This window comes from Neovison vison, chromosome 6 (assembly GCF_020171115.1).
Source record: "Neovison vison isolate M4711 chromosome 6, ASM_NN_V1, whole genome shotgun sequence".
In the NCBI taxonomy this organism is placed as follows: Eukaryota; Metazoa; Chordata; class Mammalia; order Carnivora; family Mustelidae; genus Neogale; species Neogale vison.
Window position 1 is genome coordinate 123,715,394 of NC_058096.1, and position 19,921 is coordinate 123,735,314.

At 48.1% G+C, this 19,921-nt stretch overlaps 1 protein-coding gene across 1 annotated transcript in view; it reads right to left on the reverse strand.

The window, feature by feature from the left end:
* The window catches only part of CLSTN2 (calsyntenin 2), a 403,373-nt gene that overhangs the window by 109,245 nt on the left and 274,207 nt on the right, over nt 1–19,921 (reverse strand). The window contains exon 6 of the mRNA XM_044254829.1: nt 4,861–5,046. Coding sequence (XP_044110764.1) covers nt 4,861–5,046 — 186 coding nt within the window. The remainder of the gene's footprint in view (nt 1–4,860; nt 5,047–19,921) is intronic.

A 19,921-nucleotide genomic window follows, 5' to 3' on the forward strand; every position in this document is an offset into this window, starting at 1 on the left:
AAGCATGATCTTCACTTTTTTTTTTTTTAAACATGTCTTCCTCAGAAGATTGAATTGTCAAGTGATCTTATTAACTTCTGTATAACCTCAAGAATTATAGCATTTGGATGCTCAACAAATATTTGTTGAATTAATAAATACATGACTGAATGAATGAATGAATGAACAAATCTCTGAAAATCTCCTGGACTCACAAGGGCATACATCTTGGGCACAACTTAATGTCTGGTGATCTTAAGCACTCTGACAGATCAACCACTTATTTAAGCATGCTCTCATTCTGTGGCCTTTCCTTCAACAGGACCTGCCCTTGGAGTTCCTGACTCCACATACAAAACAGCTGACCTGCACAGCATGTGTGGTGGTGTGGGCCAGCTGCCAGGAACCCTGTGACCCCAAGGAGGAATAGCCCTGGCCTCCACGCTAAGAAAGGCCTGTGTGCCATGGACTGTTTTTCTATTTACTATAATATGTAGTGACGTAGGGGCATCAAAGTGGGCCCTTCCTCTGGCTGTCGGTAATGTCAAATTTCATTTGGCCAAGAGGTCTTCCTGAGGGTTTCATGGTGCATTTCATACTCAAGGCAGCTCTGTGACACTTTGCTTCTGGAAATCCTGGGACTGATATGACAGAGCACTTCACCTTGAATCTCTGAATTCAGAAAAACTGAAATGCAGTTTTCTCAACCTCTCCAAGAAACCTGGCTTTAGGTAGAGTGAGGCTAGTGGCAGACCATCTGAGGCTGTGTTCTATAAGCTTGAGGGGACATGGGTTCAGGGTCCTGCATTGTTTTTATTTCAAGACAGAATGCAGGTGTCCTTGTGTGGGCCCAGGGGGCTGTTTCAAATGCTGCTGCACCTGTCAGGTCCTTCCTGACAATAGGCTTTGAACTAGCTATTGTCTGCTCCTAATAGAGCCAGCGTCGCAAGAGGAGGAAGCAGGTGGGCAGTGACCAGATGGGCAAAATACCCCTCCACAGACACACTCCTGCCTATGTCACTGACCAGCTATGGTATCACAGAGGAGACATGGGAACCCAAAGGCATTCCAGGAAGCACCCGTAGGATAGTCTTCCTGGTACACAAAGGCCAGAGAATACTCCTGAAGGGAAAGGTTTGGAACAGCAAAGCAGGGAGAGATTCTGGTGGGAAGAAACCATGAGCAAAGATTTAGGAATGAGAACCAGCCAGACATGGGGACAGGGAGGTGTCCTGACCAAGAAGAGGCAGAACATCAGGAAGAAACCGGCTATGACCATGGATTGGCATGGTGGAGGCAGGTCCTTGGAAGCTCCAGTCAGGCAGGCGCTGGACACCCACACCTGCATGTTCCCCAGGCACCTGTCCTCATAGTCCCTAAATCTGCGCATGCCTGGATTCCTAGCTCTGGTTGGCGGCACTCTTGTCCAGGTAGATGCTTGCACTAGCCTCGGCTTAGATTCCTTCTCTCTCACTCCTGACAGCTAATCCATCATTGATTAGCTTGCCGGTTTTGCCTCCTAAAGCTGTCTTAAATGCATCCCTACTGCCACTCCCCTGGTTCAGAACTCATTATCTCTTGCTTAGACCATGGAAATAACATCCTAATTGGTCTCCCTGTTTCCATCCAAAGTCAATAAAGGTTTGAAAGATGAAAAATGTATGGCTGCCGAGGCCGAAAGTGTCACAGCCATTCCCTAGTTGGGAAAGCCTGCAAGCAACTGGTCTACCATCCACTGAAAACACATGGAAGGTTGTCCTGAACCTAAGCTGCCCCACAGGAGCAGGAATTGTAATGCAGACTCTGTTTTGGAAATGATCCAGCCTGTGTCTCCCTCAAAGTTTGGAAAGAGCATGGGGCCTGATGGGCTGCCTCCTTCTGAAGCCCACTCCCACACTGGATGCACATCTGGGTCCCACTCATTTGCTTCAGTTCTTTTATCCCCAAGCTCTCACTCCATGGAATTCAAGATTCAGACCTCTGACACAGAGGGAGGAGTGGCTCTGCCTGTCACTTACTTGGACAGAGACCCCACAGTGCACTGGGTGCTCCCACCAGGAAGGTTACCAGAAAGACACACAGACCTCCCCCCATAAAGCGGCACTCACAGAACCAGGGAAGCTCACATCTTGGGGGAAAGCCGCTTTTCTCACTGATTACCTGTCTTCCTTCAAGGCAACGCCAGCAGCCCAGAAGGAATGAGCAGTGTTAACAACCAGATGCAATTTTGCTCTAAAGTTTCTTCCCTCGGAAAAAAATCCTTCTTGCTCTCCATATCTCCTCATCTCTCCCCAGCAACATTCAAAATCAAATCACAAGAGCGTGCCCTTGGGCCCATCTGATCTTTAACAACCTGATTCCATCATCTCCTTCTCACCCGGAGGAGTTTAGGAAATGACTGTGACCCACAGTGGCGTGGGGTTGAGTTGACTTATAATCCAGGTGAGGGAAGCGAAATGGCATGTTCCTTCACAATATGATGTTGTCGGAGATGGCTTCTCTGCACACCAGTAAAGGAGAGCGCCGGAGGCCCTTGGCATCCTTTTTTGTGGGGGCTGTCTGGGGTACCAAAATTGTGGTATTCTCCCCAACCTATTGCATCGCTCTGGAGAAGCTGTGTCCCCAGAGGCCTTTCTGACAGCCTGGTGACTTGATAAATGAGACGCTCCCCAAGTAGGGTCCACTTCACTTTAACTTCTAGAACTTTCACCTGATTCCTTGGGGAAGAGCAATGTGGGTGAAAGTGTGTGTGTGTACCTCTGTGTGTGTGTGTGTGTGTGTGTGTGGGTGTGCATGCACAGTTGTGCAGCAATAGTGAGGGAGGAAAGGTTACCCCCAAATACAGGTCTACTCTAACATTAAGCTCTTTTCGAAGCTCCCCACAGCACAGCTGGGGACCCAGATGTGAGTTCCTGAATACTCTTGGAAAGAACAAGAAAGCAATGAAACATACGTGGTCCACCTCATGCCAAGGCCCATTGACACATCAGCGGTCTGGCATGCCATGCACAGGGGCTGATTCCCACCATGCGGAGCACTCCGCAGGCTGACTCAAGAGGCTGACATTCTAGCCGCTGTAGCCTGGCCCACCTCCGCAGCTGCTGAGCTAAGCAGCCTGCATTCACGCAGAAGTGCCTTCAAATTCTGCCTCTGTCACCTTCTAACTAGAGTCTTGGGATGAATAACAGCCATCTCATGCTGATGAAGAGAGCGTTAAACAAAGTGATGCATGTAAAGAGTGTGGCAGGTGCCCCCAGTAGGGGCTTCAGAAGCTGTTTCCTTGGGTAGTACCTCTAGGGGCCTCGTTTCCTAGCTCCCAATGTCTCCTTTCCCCAGCCATCACCTCACAGAGACAGCAGGTCCTCTCCCTGTGCTGGGACACCTCCAGCTCTACCCCAGCCCTTCCTCTCTGCCGCGGGCAGCCAGGCTGCCTTTATTGGCATGCTGCCTAAGCTGTCACATGGGGCCCGTGCTTGGCAGAGGCCCTGGCTTGGTTTCATGCTTTGCTGTTGCAGCCTTAATATTTATAATAGTTTTTTTTTAATAAGTTTAGGTGAAATATCTACAAGTTGAAAGTATTTATTTATTTATTGCCTTTAAAAATTTTTTTAATTTTATTTTTTCAGTGTTCCAAGATTCATTGTCTATGCAGCACATCCAGTGCTCCATGCACTCCATGCCCTCCTTAATACCCACTACCAGGCTCACCCAACTTCCCACCTCCCTCCTCTCCAAAACCCTCAGTTTGTTTCGCAGAGTCCACAGTCTCTCATGGTTCATTTCCCCCTCTGATTTCCCCCAATTAACTTTTCCTTTCCTTCTCCTAATGTCCTCCATGTTATTCCTTATGCTCCACAAATAAGCAAAACCATATGATAATTGACTCTCTCTGCTTAACTTATTTCACACAGCATAATCTCTTCCAGTCCCGTCCATGTTGATACAAAAGTTGGGTATTCATCCTTTCTCATGGAGGCATAATACTCCATAGTGTATATGGACCACATCTTCCTTATCCATTCATTCATTGAAGGGCATCTTGTCTCTTTCCACAGTTTGGAGACTGTGGCCATTGCTGCTGTAAACATTGGGTACAGATGGTCCTTCTTTTCACGACATCTGAATCTTTGGGTTAAATACCCAGTAGTGAAATTGCAGGGTCATATGGTAGCTCTATTTTTAATTTCTTAAGGAATCTCCACACTGTTTTCCAAAGTGGCTGCACCAGCTTACATTCCCACCAACAGTGTAAGAGGGTTCCCCTTTCTCCACATCCTCTCCACCACTTGCTGTTTACTGTCCTGTTAATTTTGGCCATTCTAAGTGGTGTAAGGTGGTATCTCAATGTGCTTTTGATTTGAATCTCCTTGATGGCTAATGATGATGAACATTTGTAATAGTTTTTGAACAAGGGTCCCCCATTTTCATTTGCACTGGGCCCTGTAAATTATGTAGCTGTTCCTTTGTGGAGGAAACTGACCTCTCCCCAGGTGACAGTCACCACCTTTCACATTGGCCTCTGGTCAGGTGTCTCTTTCCAAACCAACACAGTGGAAGGGAGCCATGGTCCTACAGGCTCTGTGGTAGGTTCTCGTGAATACACTGGGTCCTTAATTGCTGTTGTTGATGAAGAGCTGATGCTTTGTCACATGCCTTGCTCACAGCCACAATATTGGTAAATGGTGGGATCTAGTCAGGTACATGTGATGCTGAGAGATGAGCCCTCTGACCCTTTAACCATAATAAGTAAATTTAATATTCACCCAGGAGTTACATGTGCCCATGCGGGAAGGACTCATTCTTTCATAATAAAAGATATGCTCTGTATAAATCATTTAAAAGCAATTAATTAAAAAACAATCCCAAGAGCAAAAAACGTACCACATAATTTCTGAAGGGATCTCTCAGAGTAGGTCTCCCGGTCGCAGCCCTTCCCGATATAATTGGTCTGCAGCTCTGTGGTGATCTGGATGGAGGACACAGCCCCGTCGCAAGTCTCCAGGTGGATGCTGGGGAAAAGCGGCATGCTCCCTGAGCCCGGCTGATACTCAATCCTCTTGGTCCAGTCTGAATCAACAAGGAAAAGATAAAAGTCAATCGGGGATGGCCAGTCCTGCCATAACACTTGATCTGTGAATGTGGATCTGTTCCAAAATAACTGATATATTGGGAAACAGTTGGAAGATAAGGGGAATTTGACATTTGCTTATGGAAGTCTTCCTTCCTGAGCAACATGAGGTGAAGGCAAAAAACAGCTGTCAGCAGAGCTGAGTCAGGTAGGAAGGTACAAGACACGTATGTGTACACACCCCAAACATCCAGCCGCCACGCAGTCCACTGCACATTATGAGCCACATCACATGTCCCCGCAGTGACAGCATCCCCTCCATTCAGGAAGCCCCATCCCCCATCCTGTCACAGTACCGCCCCAGCTGCAGCCCTCCCGTGTCCTCTGCCACGGGCAAATGCCATGTCTCTTTAGGGTGAGGTACAAGATTCAGTGTAGGAATTCTATCTTTCTTAACCATTGAACACATGTAAAACCATGATAATTTTTTTCTTTCTTATGTGTCACTGATGACATTTTTGAGTGTTATGCCGCTTTCCTCATTTCTCCCATTTTGCCCAGTGGGGTGATTTTTAGGAATGCGTACGTTCTGTCACAAAACAAGAGAGCATGGTAGTTCAGGGTTCCTTGGAGTCATGTGGTGGGACACAGGACTCTTTATCAAGCATTCAGGACTGTGACCACTTGAGTAGCGCTGATGGGCTTATCACTTCTTTTTAGTGTAAAAATAATTCAGAGATGATAAAGTGTTGGAGAAGAATGAAACCACAATCAAAACAATACCACACAAAATAGAGCAATCGATGAAAATAAACACCAAGACGGAGTGTACCCATAGATTGACTGGAACAACCACAGCAGCAGTTGAAAGGCAGAGGAAAGTCAAGCCAAAAGTCACAGTGACCAGTCACAGCACTTGGAGATAGCAACGAGCCAGCCATGCTCAGTGAGGAGGCACGTCTGAGAGGTCTGTGTGGCCCCAAGTCAGACTGGTGGGTAGAACCAAGCAATGTGACATATGGATACTATTAGCTGATGAATCCCAAATGTTTGTCACATAGAACCTTGCTAGGAGGCATCCTTTTTCTGAAGCAGAAATGAAAATCTATGAAATTGCCCATTCTTGCCTATAAGAAAAGGAGAAATTCTGGCATTCGTGGCTCAGTGTTCTTCACAAGCACCCAGTGAGCCACTGGCTGACATCTTGAGCAGTTCCAGTGGACAGGCCAGATGCCCTTGTTCACTGAGCAGCTGTGTGTTCAGGGTTCCCATGTGCAAGCTCTGCTTGGAGCATCGAGAACAAACAGTGCAGGAGGCAGGAAAGGTCCCTGCCTTGTAGAGGTGGCACAGGGGAGGGCATGGTTTGGGGGGAGGCCTGTGCTATCCTATCTGAGAGGGTGAGCCTAGGAAAGGAAAAGCAGGGACAGAGAGGGGCTCTTTAGATGGAGAGAGTTCCTGTCTGAGCTGAGGTCTGCATGTAAAGGATGAATGTGCATGGGAAGCCTCAGAGAAGCAGGTTCGAAGCAGATGCCCCAGTGATCTTGGCTTGACTCTGTCTGGTCAGAAACTTCCTGGGAAGGAAGCTTCCTGAAGCAGCAAGCTTCAGGCACCTCATCATAAAAGAGGGACCTTAGAGTGTTGGGGTGAGGACTGAGGGCCTCTGTGTGTGCATGGCATATGGCAGGGCCTCAATCAGTGTTGTTCCTGGAGAGGAAGGGAGATGTTCAGTCCCAGGGGACCCGTGTCCCTGCCCTGCAACCCTGCCATGTTCCAGATAACCACGGAAACTGGGTTTAGGTCTGAAGCCCATGTCAGCCAGCCACTCTTTCAGGGATTTTCTCAGAGCAGGCCATAAGCAGAGACTGCACCCAGGCTTGTGAGGTTGGCCACCAGGAACTTAGCACAGGACAGTATTTGGATGGGAGGGACTTCATGTGAAAGAGAGTGTACCTGATTGCATCTTTTCCTCACAGCCCTCAGGAACTCTGTCTGGACTAGACCATTGCCTTCTGGAGGATGACATCATGGAGCTGCTCTAAGCCATGCTCCAGAGGCCCCAGGTTCAATTAAGATGAAACACTGGAGGAAAGGAGGGCTTTCTCTCAGGTGCCTCTGAAGGTCACAGAGCTGTAAAAAGCAGTCCGCACACAGCCAAGCTTGTGTTTTGGGTATAGTGTTTCATGCCTCTGTGCACTTGATCATGCTGTGTCTTCTGTAAAGAGCTCCCTTCCTTTCCCCTTCCATCTTGTTAACTCCACGCAACCTGTCCGGATTTCTCCATTCTGGGTAGATATGCTCGTTTGTGCCCCCACGACGTCCCCAGCATTAGTTACGGCATTGGACTCTCAGCTTCATGGTTACTCTGAATCCGCATCACACTCTGTGCCCAGTGCCTGGCATGGAGCAGACGCTCCCTCGATATTGGCAGAAAGCATGAATGAATCCTATGGGAGCGATATGTATGCTTGCCTCCCCCACCAACTGGGAGTTCCTCAAAGCCAGGGACTGTGATGCTTATTTTGATCCTTCTACACTGAGGTCAGAGCACAGGCTATATCCACCAGGTGGATCTGGGGATCCTCAGACACCTGAGCTGACTGCCGCCATGGCAGCCTTCCCTGAGCCCCAGACAGAACTTGTGGCCTCTTTGTCCTTCTCTGGTACTGCCCCAGCCTGCTCCCACCTTCAGTCCTACAAAGCCACCCAGCCCAACAGCAGCCCATAACACCTGGGTTCTTTTTGTTCTCAGCAAGGCAGGTGTGCCAGAATTGATGAAAGAAGCAGCTACCTCCAGATAATAGGAAATGGCACCCGCTGTCTCACCCTTCTTTCCCTGGATCTTCCCTCTCTTTAAAGGAGCAGATAGGAGCATGGAGAAAGTGGCTTTGTATAGAGTGCCGTGGGGTGAGCCCCGTGGCACCAGTCCTTGATGTGCTGCTCTTTCTGCTGGTATAAGGTCCTCCCACCTCACCTCCTTCTGGAAGCCTCTTCATTGGAGAAGCCCAAGACATCTATGGTATTGAGTCCCTTTATTCTGTGGGGGCTGTGGGTATCTGGACATTTTGCTGGTTATCCTTGATGATGTTCTACCTGAAATCCTTTTTGGAAGGAGTGCAAATAAAGAAGCAAATAAATGGTAAAGGGAAGTTCAGTGGAGGCACAGGCCTAGTACAGATCTCATTCCTCTCGCCACCCCCTGGCTGGGGGCGGGGTGAGGCCCTCTTTGGGAGGAAATCGAAGGGACTTTGGGAACGTCACACCTGCAGTCGCTTTGTGGACCTCACCAGGCTTGTTTTTGAGGGTTCACGAGGAGTAGCCAAAATTGTAACCACAGAGTGAAAGAAATCGATGAAGCTTTCTGAGTGTAGTGTCCTTGACAGAGTGGGAAGCTCACACAAACATCTTTCATTTTCCAAGAAGGACTTTGAGATGGGGATCAAGAGAGCAAAAAGGAAGCCGTCAAATTCATCCTTTGTCACATGAAATGTCTATTCATCCTCATTTCCTGGAGGTAAGATAGCAAGATGGGTAAAGGTATGACCAACCTCTAAATTCAGTGTGCCTGAGTTCAAATCCCACCCCTACTACTTCCTGCAGAACTTTGGGCAAATCATTTACCCTCTCTGAGCCTCAGTTTCTTCTTATGTAGAAGTGTTGTCTACCACCCAGAATTTGGGGGGAGGGATTATATGCAGACCTGTTTTAGCATCAAACACAAGGGTCATGTTCAATAAATATAGTACGGTTAACTTCTCATTTATTCAAGAGCACTTATTACAGGAAACAAAGGATATATAAGCATTAAGCACCCACAAGGGGCTAGCACTTAACATTCTATTCTTTTGTTTGATCCTCCCAGCGACCCAGTGATTATTATCTTAATTGTGCAGGTGGCAACGCCATGGTTGACAGTTAGTGTGACTTACCCAGGGCCATGCAGCTCTTTTACCATAGCTCTGCCATGATTCTGAGGATTTGCTGGGATGGAGAACAAGTGTAATTTTTACAGATTCATTTTGAATGTTTAGTTTATACTGATATATACATATATAGACAGATACACATATGTATGTGTGTGTGTATATATATATATATATATGCATATACATATAAATAGTACAGAAGCTGGCTTGGGTTGTGGGTTCTGGACTAAATGGTCTGCATTGGCAAAGCAAATGGGTAAGTTGTTTCTCATCTTTGTATTGCTAGGAATTGGCTAACCCTGGGGTGAGTCCCTTCAGGGTCAGCAAGGCCCCAGTTGTCTAAATATCAGAATACAGAATGAATAAATAAATAAATATCTCACCTCCTCTAAATGTGGGTCATGTGACCTCTGCAAATCTGAGCCTGTCATCGCTGAGCCTTCACTGCCGCACCTGTAGAGCTGAGTTAGAGATACCTCCTCATGGGCTTGTCAGGAGAGTTTAAGGCGAAGGGCCCAACATGGCACACTTCGTGTTGAAGGCTCACGACAAGAATGTCCCGCTCCCTGGCTCACAAGCTTCCCAGACTTCTCTGAGCTATCCTGCTTGGAAACAAAATCTTTCCAGTGTAAAAAGGTCCTGGAGACTAGTTTATGAAGCATGGTTCAGTTGTTTACTTAAGTGAAGAGAAAGGAAGCAGCCCCCTTTTGTTGTGATAAGTCAGGCTAAATTATCTCATAAGTATTCCTGGAAAAGTGAACAGTGAACACCTTTAGGAATTACACTCCTTCTCCATGGGTTAAGGATTTAGAAACATGGTAATTCTATTATAACTTCTGCTAAATTTGGGGAACACATGTTTTCTTATCAGCGGAATATTAACCACTTGGAATTCCCCTCTTAGATACCTGGAGGTGGAAAAAAGCAAATCTGAGACTTCTGGGAACCACAGGCTTTGGGGATTCTTGTAATCCAAGACATTCATAATTGTTCCACTTCTGTACTCAGAAGCGACACCAAAGGATGAAAACAAAAGACGCAGGTGTGTCAAAACATGCTTCACTCCTTAACTGTGCGTGCTCACCGGCCTCCAGCTCTTCCTGGTCCCAGCTGAAGGAGCATCAGGTTTTCCAGGAAATCTCTGGATTCATATTAAGGTGAGTGGTTGGATATGGGGATGCTGGAGAGTGGGAGGGGAGGAAGGGGATCCCCCTGCACAGGATAGGATGGCGCAGGCAGCTGACATTCTAGCCAGTCTCTGCAGGTGTCAGCCATCTGGCATCTTTCAAGAATTCCTCCAAGAGGGGGGTGACTTTGATTTGGGTGATAAGGGATTTTATTTCCTGCTGGGAGAAGGTGGGAAGTTACTTTTTCTCAGCAGTGAGCACTTTTATCTCCATGGCCATCCTGTGCATCTGAATTGGGGGTGAGTTAGGAGGTAGAGAGGGGCTGGAGAGGTAAGTAGAGGTCAGATGATGGAGGCTAGGTAAGAGTGGGTTTCACCTTACAGGTAGTGAGGAGTCATCAATGAGTGTTTAGTGAGGACATAAAGTATCCAGAGTCTGGTTTTAAAAGGTCATTTGGCAGCTGGATTAGGTCTGGTGTTCATTTTCAGAACATAAGAAGACTCCTGATCATCAGTTCATGCAAAGTGCTCCCTATGACAGGGTCACACCATGGGAAATTAACTTCAACTCAGTTCCATTCAATTTAATGAAATGCAAGAGATTTAACTCTGCAGCTGGACAGACTCAGGTCTGAACCCTGATTCTGCCACTTCTTAGCTGTGTAGCCTTGAATAAGTCACTGAACTTCTCTGAGCCTCATTTTGCATCTATAGAATAAGGAGAACCCGCTGCAGAGTTGCTTTGGGACTTGGAGAAAAGGTGTGAAAAGCACCAGGAACAGAGAGCTACTCTTATAACTACTATTATTCTTCTTGTATCATTCTTACCATTTTCAGATGCCAGGTCTTTACTGAGCATCTCCTAAGTGCCAGGCAGTGCCCTAGCCATGGGAGACAGAGAAGTAGGACTCATAACCCCTAACTGGAAGGAGCTCACAGTGAAGGGAGTAGCAGCCACAGACAGCAGCCAGTTTCTAAGCAGACAGAGGAACAAAGAACAGGCCTCTGGGAACAGAGATGTAAATTATATCACTAGGGCGATCCAAGGAGGCTTCCTGGAGGAAGTGACCTGGGCATTTGTTTTAATATAGATTTCATTTATTTAGGTCTGGCAAGGCTAACAGATCAGGATGCTGTTGTCATTGAACAGATCATTGGTTATACTCACAGATCCCAAGGAGAGGGGATATGCTATGCCAGCCAGGCACATGGAGAGAAGCGTTGCGGTCAGTCCGGAGGCGGAGAGGGGAAAATGATGGGCAAGAGACTTTATTGTGCTTTTCATGGGAAAGAGCAGGCAAACCATGGTAACCCAGTTTTGGATGGCCACAAATGCTAGTTTGTATAATTTCAGCGGCCTCTGGTATATAGGGGCTGTCCCTTGTTGCCTGGTACCTGGCCCCAGGGTCGTTAGGGCAGATGGAGGTTGGCACAGGGCAGGAGAGCCCAGTAAAGAAGGTGGTTGTGGGTGTGTGTTCTGGATTGGTTGGTCTGCATTTGAAAAGCTAACAGGTAAGTTGTTTCTTATCTTTGAATTGCTGGGAATTGGTTAACCCTGAGGTAAGCCCCTCCAGTGTAAGCAAGGTCCCATTTATCTAAACATCAGAATACAGACAATAAAAGGCATGGTTAACACAGTACTGAAAATGGAGGGAAATGCCAGAAGGCACAATGGAACCCCAGAATGTCTCCCTCAAAGCCTTGGGGCTGCCTAAGGGAGTGGGTGGGTGGGGAGGCTATTGAGATGGGAAAGGACAGGAAGAGCATCTCTCACCTCAATCTTTAACTCAGCAGTCTGCCATGACTCAGAAGTGTAGACCTATGTGAGGCTGGGGGTGGTCTCTAGGGGGGGCCTGGTGCCAGACGGGCCAGAACGGAACTTTGGGACAGACTGAGGACCAAGCTGGGTGGGGGATCTTCTGTAGCATAAGTAATAAAGCAAAAAGGGTCAGAAAAGCTGGCTTCCACGGCTCACCTTCTGTCCCCTTGCTCCACATGGCTCCTGGGGTGAGTTCTTCAGTGTCCATGCCCAAATTTGGGTAGGGCCATGATGACACTTAGATGACAGAGCACTAGACCCCTGAGTTCAAACCCCTCTCTGTTTACCAGTTACTGCACCTTGGGTGGGATACTCTCTGTATCTCGATTTCCTCATCTGTAAAATTGGGGGGCGGGGAATAACACCTACATCTCCAGGGATGTTGTGAAGATTGAGACAATACAAGTGGTAGAGCCAGGACTCGCTCTGCGCCCACCTGACTCCAAAGTCAAACCCCAGAAAGCATTCCCTGCTTGTCTGAATTCTTTTTCTTTTCACATTTCCTCAACTGCTGCTCCGGGTCTTTAACTGTGAGGTGGGACATTCAGCTGGAAGGAGACAGGAGGTGGTGAGGAGTCAGGGAGGTTGGGCATCCAATCCAGGCTCCAAGACCAGCTTTATGAAGGGCCTCATACTTGCTTTTCTGCTCTACTGTCCCTGCAGTAAAATTCTTAGTAATTTTAAAACAAGAGGGCTTCCATTTTCATTTTGAACCGGGACCCACAAATTATGTAGCTGGTCCTGCTTTGGTAACCTTGGTTCTATTCCTTAACCTTTTAGAGCCTCAGGTTTCTACATCGGCAGAATGGGGCTAATTATTAACCACCTAAAAGGAGGAACTCGAGCCTGGGCTCAGACTCATGTGTGCGTCCTGGCTCTCCCACTTGGTGCCCCGTACCATGGCCAGCCACTTCCTTCTCCGCACGAGCAGGCAGCACTGGCGACATGCACACATGCTGGGGTTATTCTCACCTATCTCAGAGTCATGGAGAGGATTTCTATCAGACAATAAATGCAAACCACTTAGCCTTGTGCCCCACGTGTAATAGGCCCATACACAATTTAACAGGGATTAAATGATGTGGCTTTCTTTCTCCAATTAAAAATAGTTACACACAGGCCCAATTTAAAAAGAAGCAAAGCCGCAAACTCTCTGAACTCAATTACAAATACAAGGAATCATTTCTTCTCCTTCATCGCTGACCCCTTCCTGTTTACTATATTTTAGTTTCACAAAGTCAGAGCATTTTATTACATTTTAATTCTTCCTAAAAAGAGAGATCTTAATTACCTACAAAGGAGAGCAAGGGAGGGGCAGCTCCGACCCCCCCACCCCATATCACGGCTTAAGCCTCAAGGCCTGGGTGCTCCCTTCATGTCCTTCCCTTGGCTGGTCCTCCTCTGCTTCCAGGCCTCAACTCACACATGCCTTTGTCAAGGAGGCCTTCTGGGCCACACCTGGATGACCAGCACCCTGCTTCCACCCCCACCCCCTGTCCTCCCCGCACTGGACCATAGCTTGTACAGCACCGTGCAGCACCTGGCCCATAGGAGGTACTCAGTAAAAAGTGAGTGATTAAGTGCATGGAAACCAGCTCCCCCAGCACACACATGCACTCCAATGCTGGCTGTCAGGGGCGAGGACGGTGCTCATCTGGACCCAGGGAACTTTTGCTGCTGTCCATGCAGGACGGCCCATCTAGCCCCCAGCCAGCTGTCAAATGACAGCCTGCCAGGCATTAAAATGGGAACAATTCAGGACATACCAAGTGTGCGCGCGCATGTGTGTGTGTTTGCAAGTGTGTGCAGCCATACACCTGTGTGTGTGTGTGTGTGTGCGTGTGTGCAAGGGTGTGCGGCCACACACCCCAGCCTGAATCTGAGTGTCTGCGGGCGAGTGTATGTGATGGGGAAACTGCACTTACCCATGGCTCCAATTCTGGAAAACCTCATGCATCTTCAACACTTTTGTTACCTCCCTCACTCCTGAGACACCCCAATAAATGCCTTCTGAAACAACTAGAAATCCACCCTCCGCTTAGATCTGCCCATGAAGCTCTCTGGTTCCATGACGGCAGAGGGTCTCTCATTTTGTCTCTGATCCACAAGGGTCTCACTGGCTTGAGAACGCCCTTACACCTGACCCTGGGGTGATCGCAGGGTCATGCACACAGGCAGACACTTAAAAACGAGCCTTATTCTGGGAGCACCTGGCAAACTGCACATGGCTGCCGGTGACAGACTGAGGCTATGGTCAGCCCCCTTCCCCACCTGTCACCGTCAGCCAGCAGAGCTGGCGCCATCAGGCAAGGACCACAGGAGGATGGCTTGCCGAGGAGACCACACTGGAAAGATGATCCAAACCATTTCAGGTTGTGTGCATGAGGGCAAAGCCTTGCTGCCAGAACAATGTGACTCACTGGGGCCTACAGACCAGTTCAGTCCCCAAGGGGTGTCCCCAGCTCTGCAATGAGGTCAGTAGGGAAATGGATGGTAAGCATTTAGAAACTTGGATAATCATATGGCAGAGTGAGTTTATATGTGTTGATGCTAATAAAAATAAACATTTTGGTTTTTATTTTAAACCTCTTTTCTATTTATTTCATTTTCCCAGAAATTTGTTTCTATTATATTTGTACAAAATTATGGTCTATGACTGATTGAGGAAAAACTGGTCTGGCACTACAGAAGATTTAAGAAGCATGGTCCTAGGTAATACCCAGTCATCATGATAGCCTAAAACTTAACTTCCATAGGCTTTAAATCTAAAGCAACATTTTACCCTCCACATACAATGGGCCAGTAAGGCCTCTTGCTTCTGAATTTTAGATGGCTCCCAAGACTGATGTCTCTCCACTCTAGTTTAAGGCTATCATCCCTTCTCACCCGGTCCAACCACTATGACAACTTCCTGTCTCACCTCTCTTTGGCCTTCTAATCTATACTGGTTACCACATCCAGTTCCTCTTCCAGGGAGTCCTCCACGATTGCCCCAGCCCAGACCACATTCTCTCCTCCCCAATTCACAGGCTTTGCAATGTATATCATCTATGGGGAGAATCACACTGTGTCCCCTAATTATTGTTTGTAGATGGGAGCAGGGTTAGGGCTGACCTCAGGATAATCACTAGAAAAACCTCTATAGACCCTAATTGCTGGGCCCCACCTTGGGAAATTCCCAGTGGAAGGCTTTGAGGGCAAAGACCTGGAATCTGTCATTTTAACTAACCCCGCAGATGATCAGGATGCACAGACAGACTTGGAAGACACTAGCCCAAACAATAGTGAGCACTGAACGGCCATCCCTTCTCCTACTGCATTCATGGCTCCCAGCAGCTAGAGCAGGATTAAGAAAGGATGTCTTCCCCCACTGCAGGGGGCCCAGGAGGAGACCTGTGTGCTGCCCAGAGCCGGACCCAGCAGGGCAGGACTTCATACCAAGTGAATTCAGAACAAGCTGTTTTCTTTACCCCCTGTAGGCCAAAGCAGGGTTCCAGTCCCAGAAGAGTGACACGGAGGACCCGGAGCTCTGTGTGGAAAGAGAACCACTTCCCACTGCCTGCGTTTGATTATGGCTTCTGACCACGCCCTCCTCCCAGAAGCGGGGGATTATGCCCAGGCCCCACTGATTTGGGGTTTAGCCATGTGACTGGCTTTGACCAATAGAATCAACCAGTCATTTATTTCTCAATTGTTTTTGTCTGACACTCTCTATCCCCCATCCCCAACGGAGGTTCCACAAGAGCAGGGTCCGTGTCTGTTTCGTTAGTTTTAAAATCTCGGGTGCATGGGCGCCTAGGTGGTTCAGAGGGTTAATTAAGCCCCTGCCTTCGGCTCAGGTCATGATCTCAGCTCATGTTCTGGGATCGAGCCCCGCATCGGGCTCTCTGCTCATCGGGGAGCCTGCTTCCCCTCTCTCTCTCTCTCTGCCTGCCTCTCTGCCTACTTGTGATTTCTCTCTCTGTCAAATAAATAAATAAAATCTTAAAAAAAAATAAAAATATCTCCAGTGCCTGGTGCAGTTTCTGGAACGTGGTAGGTTCTCACTGATTATATGGGAAATGAACAACAAGGATGTCCTGAGAGAGGTGACTGCCCAGGTTCTGGGCCTCAGCGGATTTCCTTGGACCTCCTGATCTGGTCAGACTTGCTCCTTGTTGAGTTCCTTGCGGGTTCTCTTGCTAACTCTAGCCTTTCCCGACTGAGGATGCGGTTGCCATCTGTTGCTGTCAGGTTTGGCTTTGCTCTGGTGCTGCTCCTCCAAGGTCCTTGGATCCACACATAGTCTTTGGGCTCCGCTCTGCGCCTATGCCTGGTGCAAGCCCTTGGATGCCATGGCCCCCCATGCCGCTAGACCCCGCCCATCCACATGCTGTGAGGAGACCCATACTCTTCTGTGTGGCTCTCTGATACCCGTGTGAGTGCCTCGGTTCCTCAACAAGTCTCTGAGCTGGCTGGTGTCGGGCATCACCTCTTTAAAGTCCCGTGTTCCCCCTTCCTCTGGCTCCAAGCTCCGTGGGGCTGCTGGGGGAGCCGCTGATGCTGCCATCATGGTGAACCATGTCGAGCTCAGAAACCAGGACTCCCATCCAAAGCTTGGCTGCCACTTTCTCCCCAACCCCCTCCTCTCCAAAGATCCTCCACTCCCCAGCTTCTCAGCTCTCAGACAGAAACACAGTAGGCAGAACTGATGCTGGGAGGGTGCAGAAACCAGGCAATTGAAGAGCCGCTTTTCTGAAAGATAATTCTCCCTGGGGGGAAATCATTAACTCCATCGACCAGGGTACTTTCTCTTGGATTGATAGAAACTCTTCTCTCTTATGTCTAATAAACATGAGCATTTTCCAGGCAATTTTCTTATCTCGAGACAAATGTATTATTGGTGCAAGACGGAGTAGCTATTCTTCAAGAATCTTTACCTTTATGGCTTTGAAAAGCATTTGCAAGGCAAGAGTGTGGTTTTTCATGCACACACTTACCCTCTCTTTGTAAAGGTGTGCATATACTTTTTATTCTCCAGTAATACAGATCTCTTTAATGTACAGATCGGTTGTCCACGGTTGCAAAATTTTTCTTCATTTTTTTTAATTTTTAATTTTTTATAAACATATATTTTTATCCCCAGGGGTACAGGTCTGTGAATCGCCAGGTTTACACACTTCACAGTGCTCACCAAAGCACATACCCTCCCCAATGTCCATAACCCCACCTCCCTTCTCCCAACCCCCCTCCCCCCAGCAACCCTCAGTTTGTTTTGTGAGATTAAGAGTCACTTATGGTTTGTCTCCCTCCGGGTCTCATCTTTTTATTTTTAATTTTTTTTTTCAATTTATTTATTTTCTGAAAAACATTATTCATTATTTTTTCACCACACCCAGTGCTCCATGCAAGCTGTGCCCTCTATAATACCCACCACCTGGTACCCCAGCCTCCCACCCCCCCGCCACTTCAAACCCCTCAGATTGTTTTTCAGAGTCCATAGTCTCTCATGGTTCACCTCCCCTTCCAATTTACCCAAATTCCCTTCTCCTCTCTAATACCCCTTGTCCTCCATGCTATTTGTTATGCTCCACAAATAAGTGAAACCATATGATAACTGACTCTTTCTGCTTGACTTATTTCACTCAGCATAATCTCTTCCAGTCCCGTCCATGTTGCTACAAAAGTCTCCCAGTCCCATCTTATCCCCAGGGGTACAGGTCTGTGAATCGCCAGGTTTACACACTTCACTGTGCTCACCAAATCACATACCCTCCCCATTGTCCATAACCCCACTTCTCCCAACCCCCCTCCCCCCAGCAACCCTCAGTTTGTTTTGTGAGATTGAGAGTCACTTATGGTTTGTCTCCCTCCCAGTCCCATCTTGTTTCATTTATTCTTCTCCTACCCACTTAAGCCCCCATGTTGCATCACCACTTCCTCATATCAGGGAAATCATATGGTAGTTGTCTTTCTCTGCTTGACTTATTTTGCTAAGCATGATACGCTCTAGTTCCATCCATGTTGTCGCAAAGGGCAAGATTTCATTTCTTTTGATGGCTGCATAGTATTCCATTGTGTATATATACCACATCTTCTTTATCATTTTTTAAATAAAAGGACTACGACTCTAGGTGATATTCCAGTCCTGCAGAACTTTGCATTTCTCGGAACGGCATTCTAAAATTGGAACAAAATTATCATCTCTTCAGAAGATATGGTACAAGTCAGCAGAGTTAGTCAAACACACAGGAAGCCTGAGAGAGCGTGTGGGTGAAGGTGGAGGAGGGTCGCTCACTCTGCAGGGGGCCGCACGAGCCATCACCCATGATCGGGCTTGGCAGAATGCATGTCAAGCCAAGAAATGTCCACATACCTTAGCCCAGGTAATAGACTCCTGAGAAAGTGACTCAAACTGCAAAGACTTTGGCAGAAAGATATTTACCAGTGCACAGAAAAAGAAAAATGGAGCCAAGCTAAAATCAATCATGCGGCTCCAGGCAAGCTCACGTGATCTTCCATGAGGGAATAGTATGCGGGTTGGCTGCTCTCACCCAGAGATGCAGGGTCTCGGGCCAGAGACAGACACAGACACTGGGAGATGCACAGTGGCTTCTGGCCTACAGCAAATGCCTGCTCCTAAAATACGGCGAACCAGACAACCTACTTGTCTTACACTGTGGCTGAGAATAAGGTCACATTTTCCTCTAAATACTGACCACCTCTACCCACCAAGTTATCAGAATGCGCCCTCCTCAGAGCGTACTAGTGTCTAGAGGTCCCAGACAAGTTCCTCATACTGGTCTATTGTCTGATTGTGCACCTGCAGGCCCCCCAAGCCTCCCTGAATGTCCCATTCTGCTCACACTCACTTGCTCATGCCTACTGCTCCCATGCTCTACCTGACCAGTGGACACCAGCCTCCGGGCTCAGGGCACCACCTACAGATGCTTGAAGGTATCTCGGCCACAGGGCCAAGGCTGGCTGGGCCCCCGAGAGAGATGAGAAGAAAGGAGCCTCAGAGGGGAGGCCAGGTGAACTCTGGTTGTTATGCTCACAGCCTTAAAGAATCTCTCTGGAAAGTTCTGTCTACTTCATCCACTGTCTGCCCTGGAAATCTCACTTTTGTCATGAAAACAAGCAATAAAATCAACACTAGCTCATATCTCTGCTCAATTTTCTCCAAATCCTTTTGTGTGACTGAAATTCTTGTCTCCTGTCAGCCATAAAGCAAGAGATGCTGAGCAGAGCAGAAACTATAAACAGGTTCCTGAAAGGTGCAGCCTTTAAAGGTGCAAGATCTCCTGGGGATACTCCTCCCTGCTTCTCCCCGTTACTGCCTCCTTCCCCATAGCCCAGTGCACCTGGCAAATCGTATTGATGCCTCAAATCTCAGCCTCATGACACCACCTCTGAGAAGCCTTCCTGAAGCACTGGGCTCCCCTGCTCTCTACTTTCATTGCCCTGGGCCCCCTGGCCACTGCTCTGACTTCCCTGTATTGGAATGATCTATTCATGATCTGTTCACCTGCGTGCCCTCACCGCACCACACCAGCTTATGGTCTCCAGGGACTCATCCACCACCTGGTACAGAGTTGGCCCTGAGCAAAGTTCCCTGAGTTCAGTGGAAGCTTTGATAACTTCTCTGTTGTGCCAGGACCACAACTGGCCCTCGGCATGGTTAGACAGAGTCAGTGTTCCAAGCCCCTGTGATGGCATCCGAAGGGATATGATAGGCATGTTGTCAGTCTACCAAGTCCCATGAGAAGTGGTTGTGGGGAGAGGGGGACACGACTCTGTCCACTTCAGAGGTGAGGACAAGTGTGGCAAGGAGAGGGGCGGCAGCCTGCCATGGCTCACGTGTATCGCTAGCACAGCAGTGTCTGGATGGAAGGATGTGATGATACTGGTGTCTAGGCTGGCTAGGACTGTCCTCCCACTCAGTGACACAGACAGCAGGAAGAAATGGGTTCAGTGCTGGGAGCTGAGATTCTCACATGTGTTATCAGTCCGCATGGCACCCACCT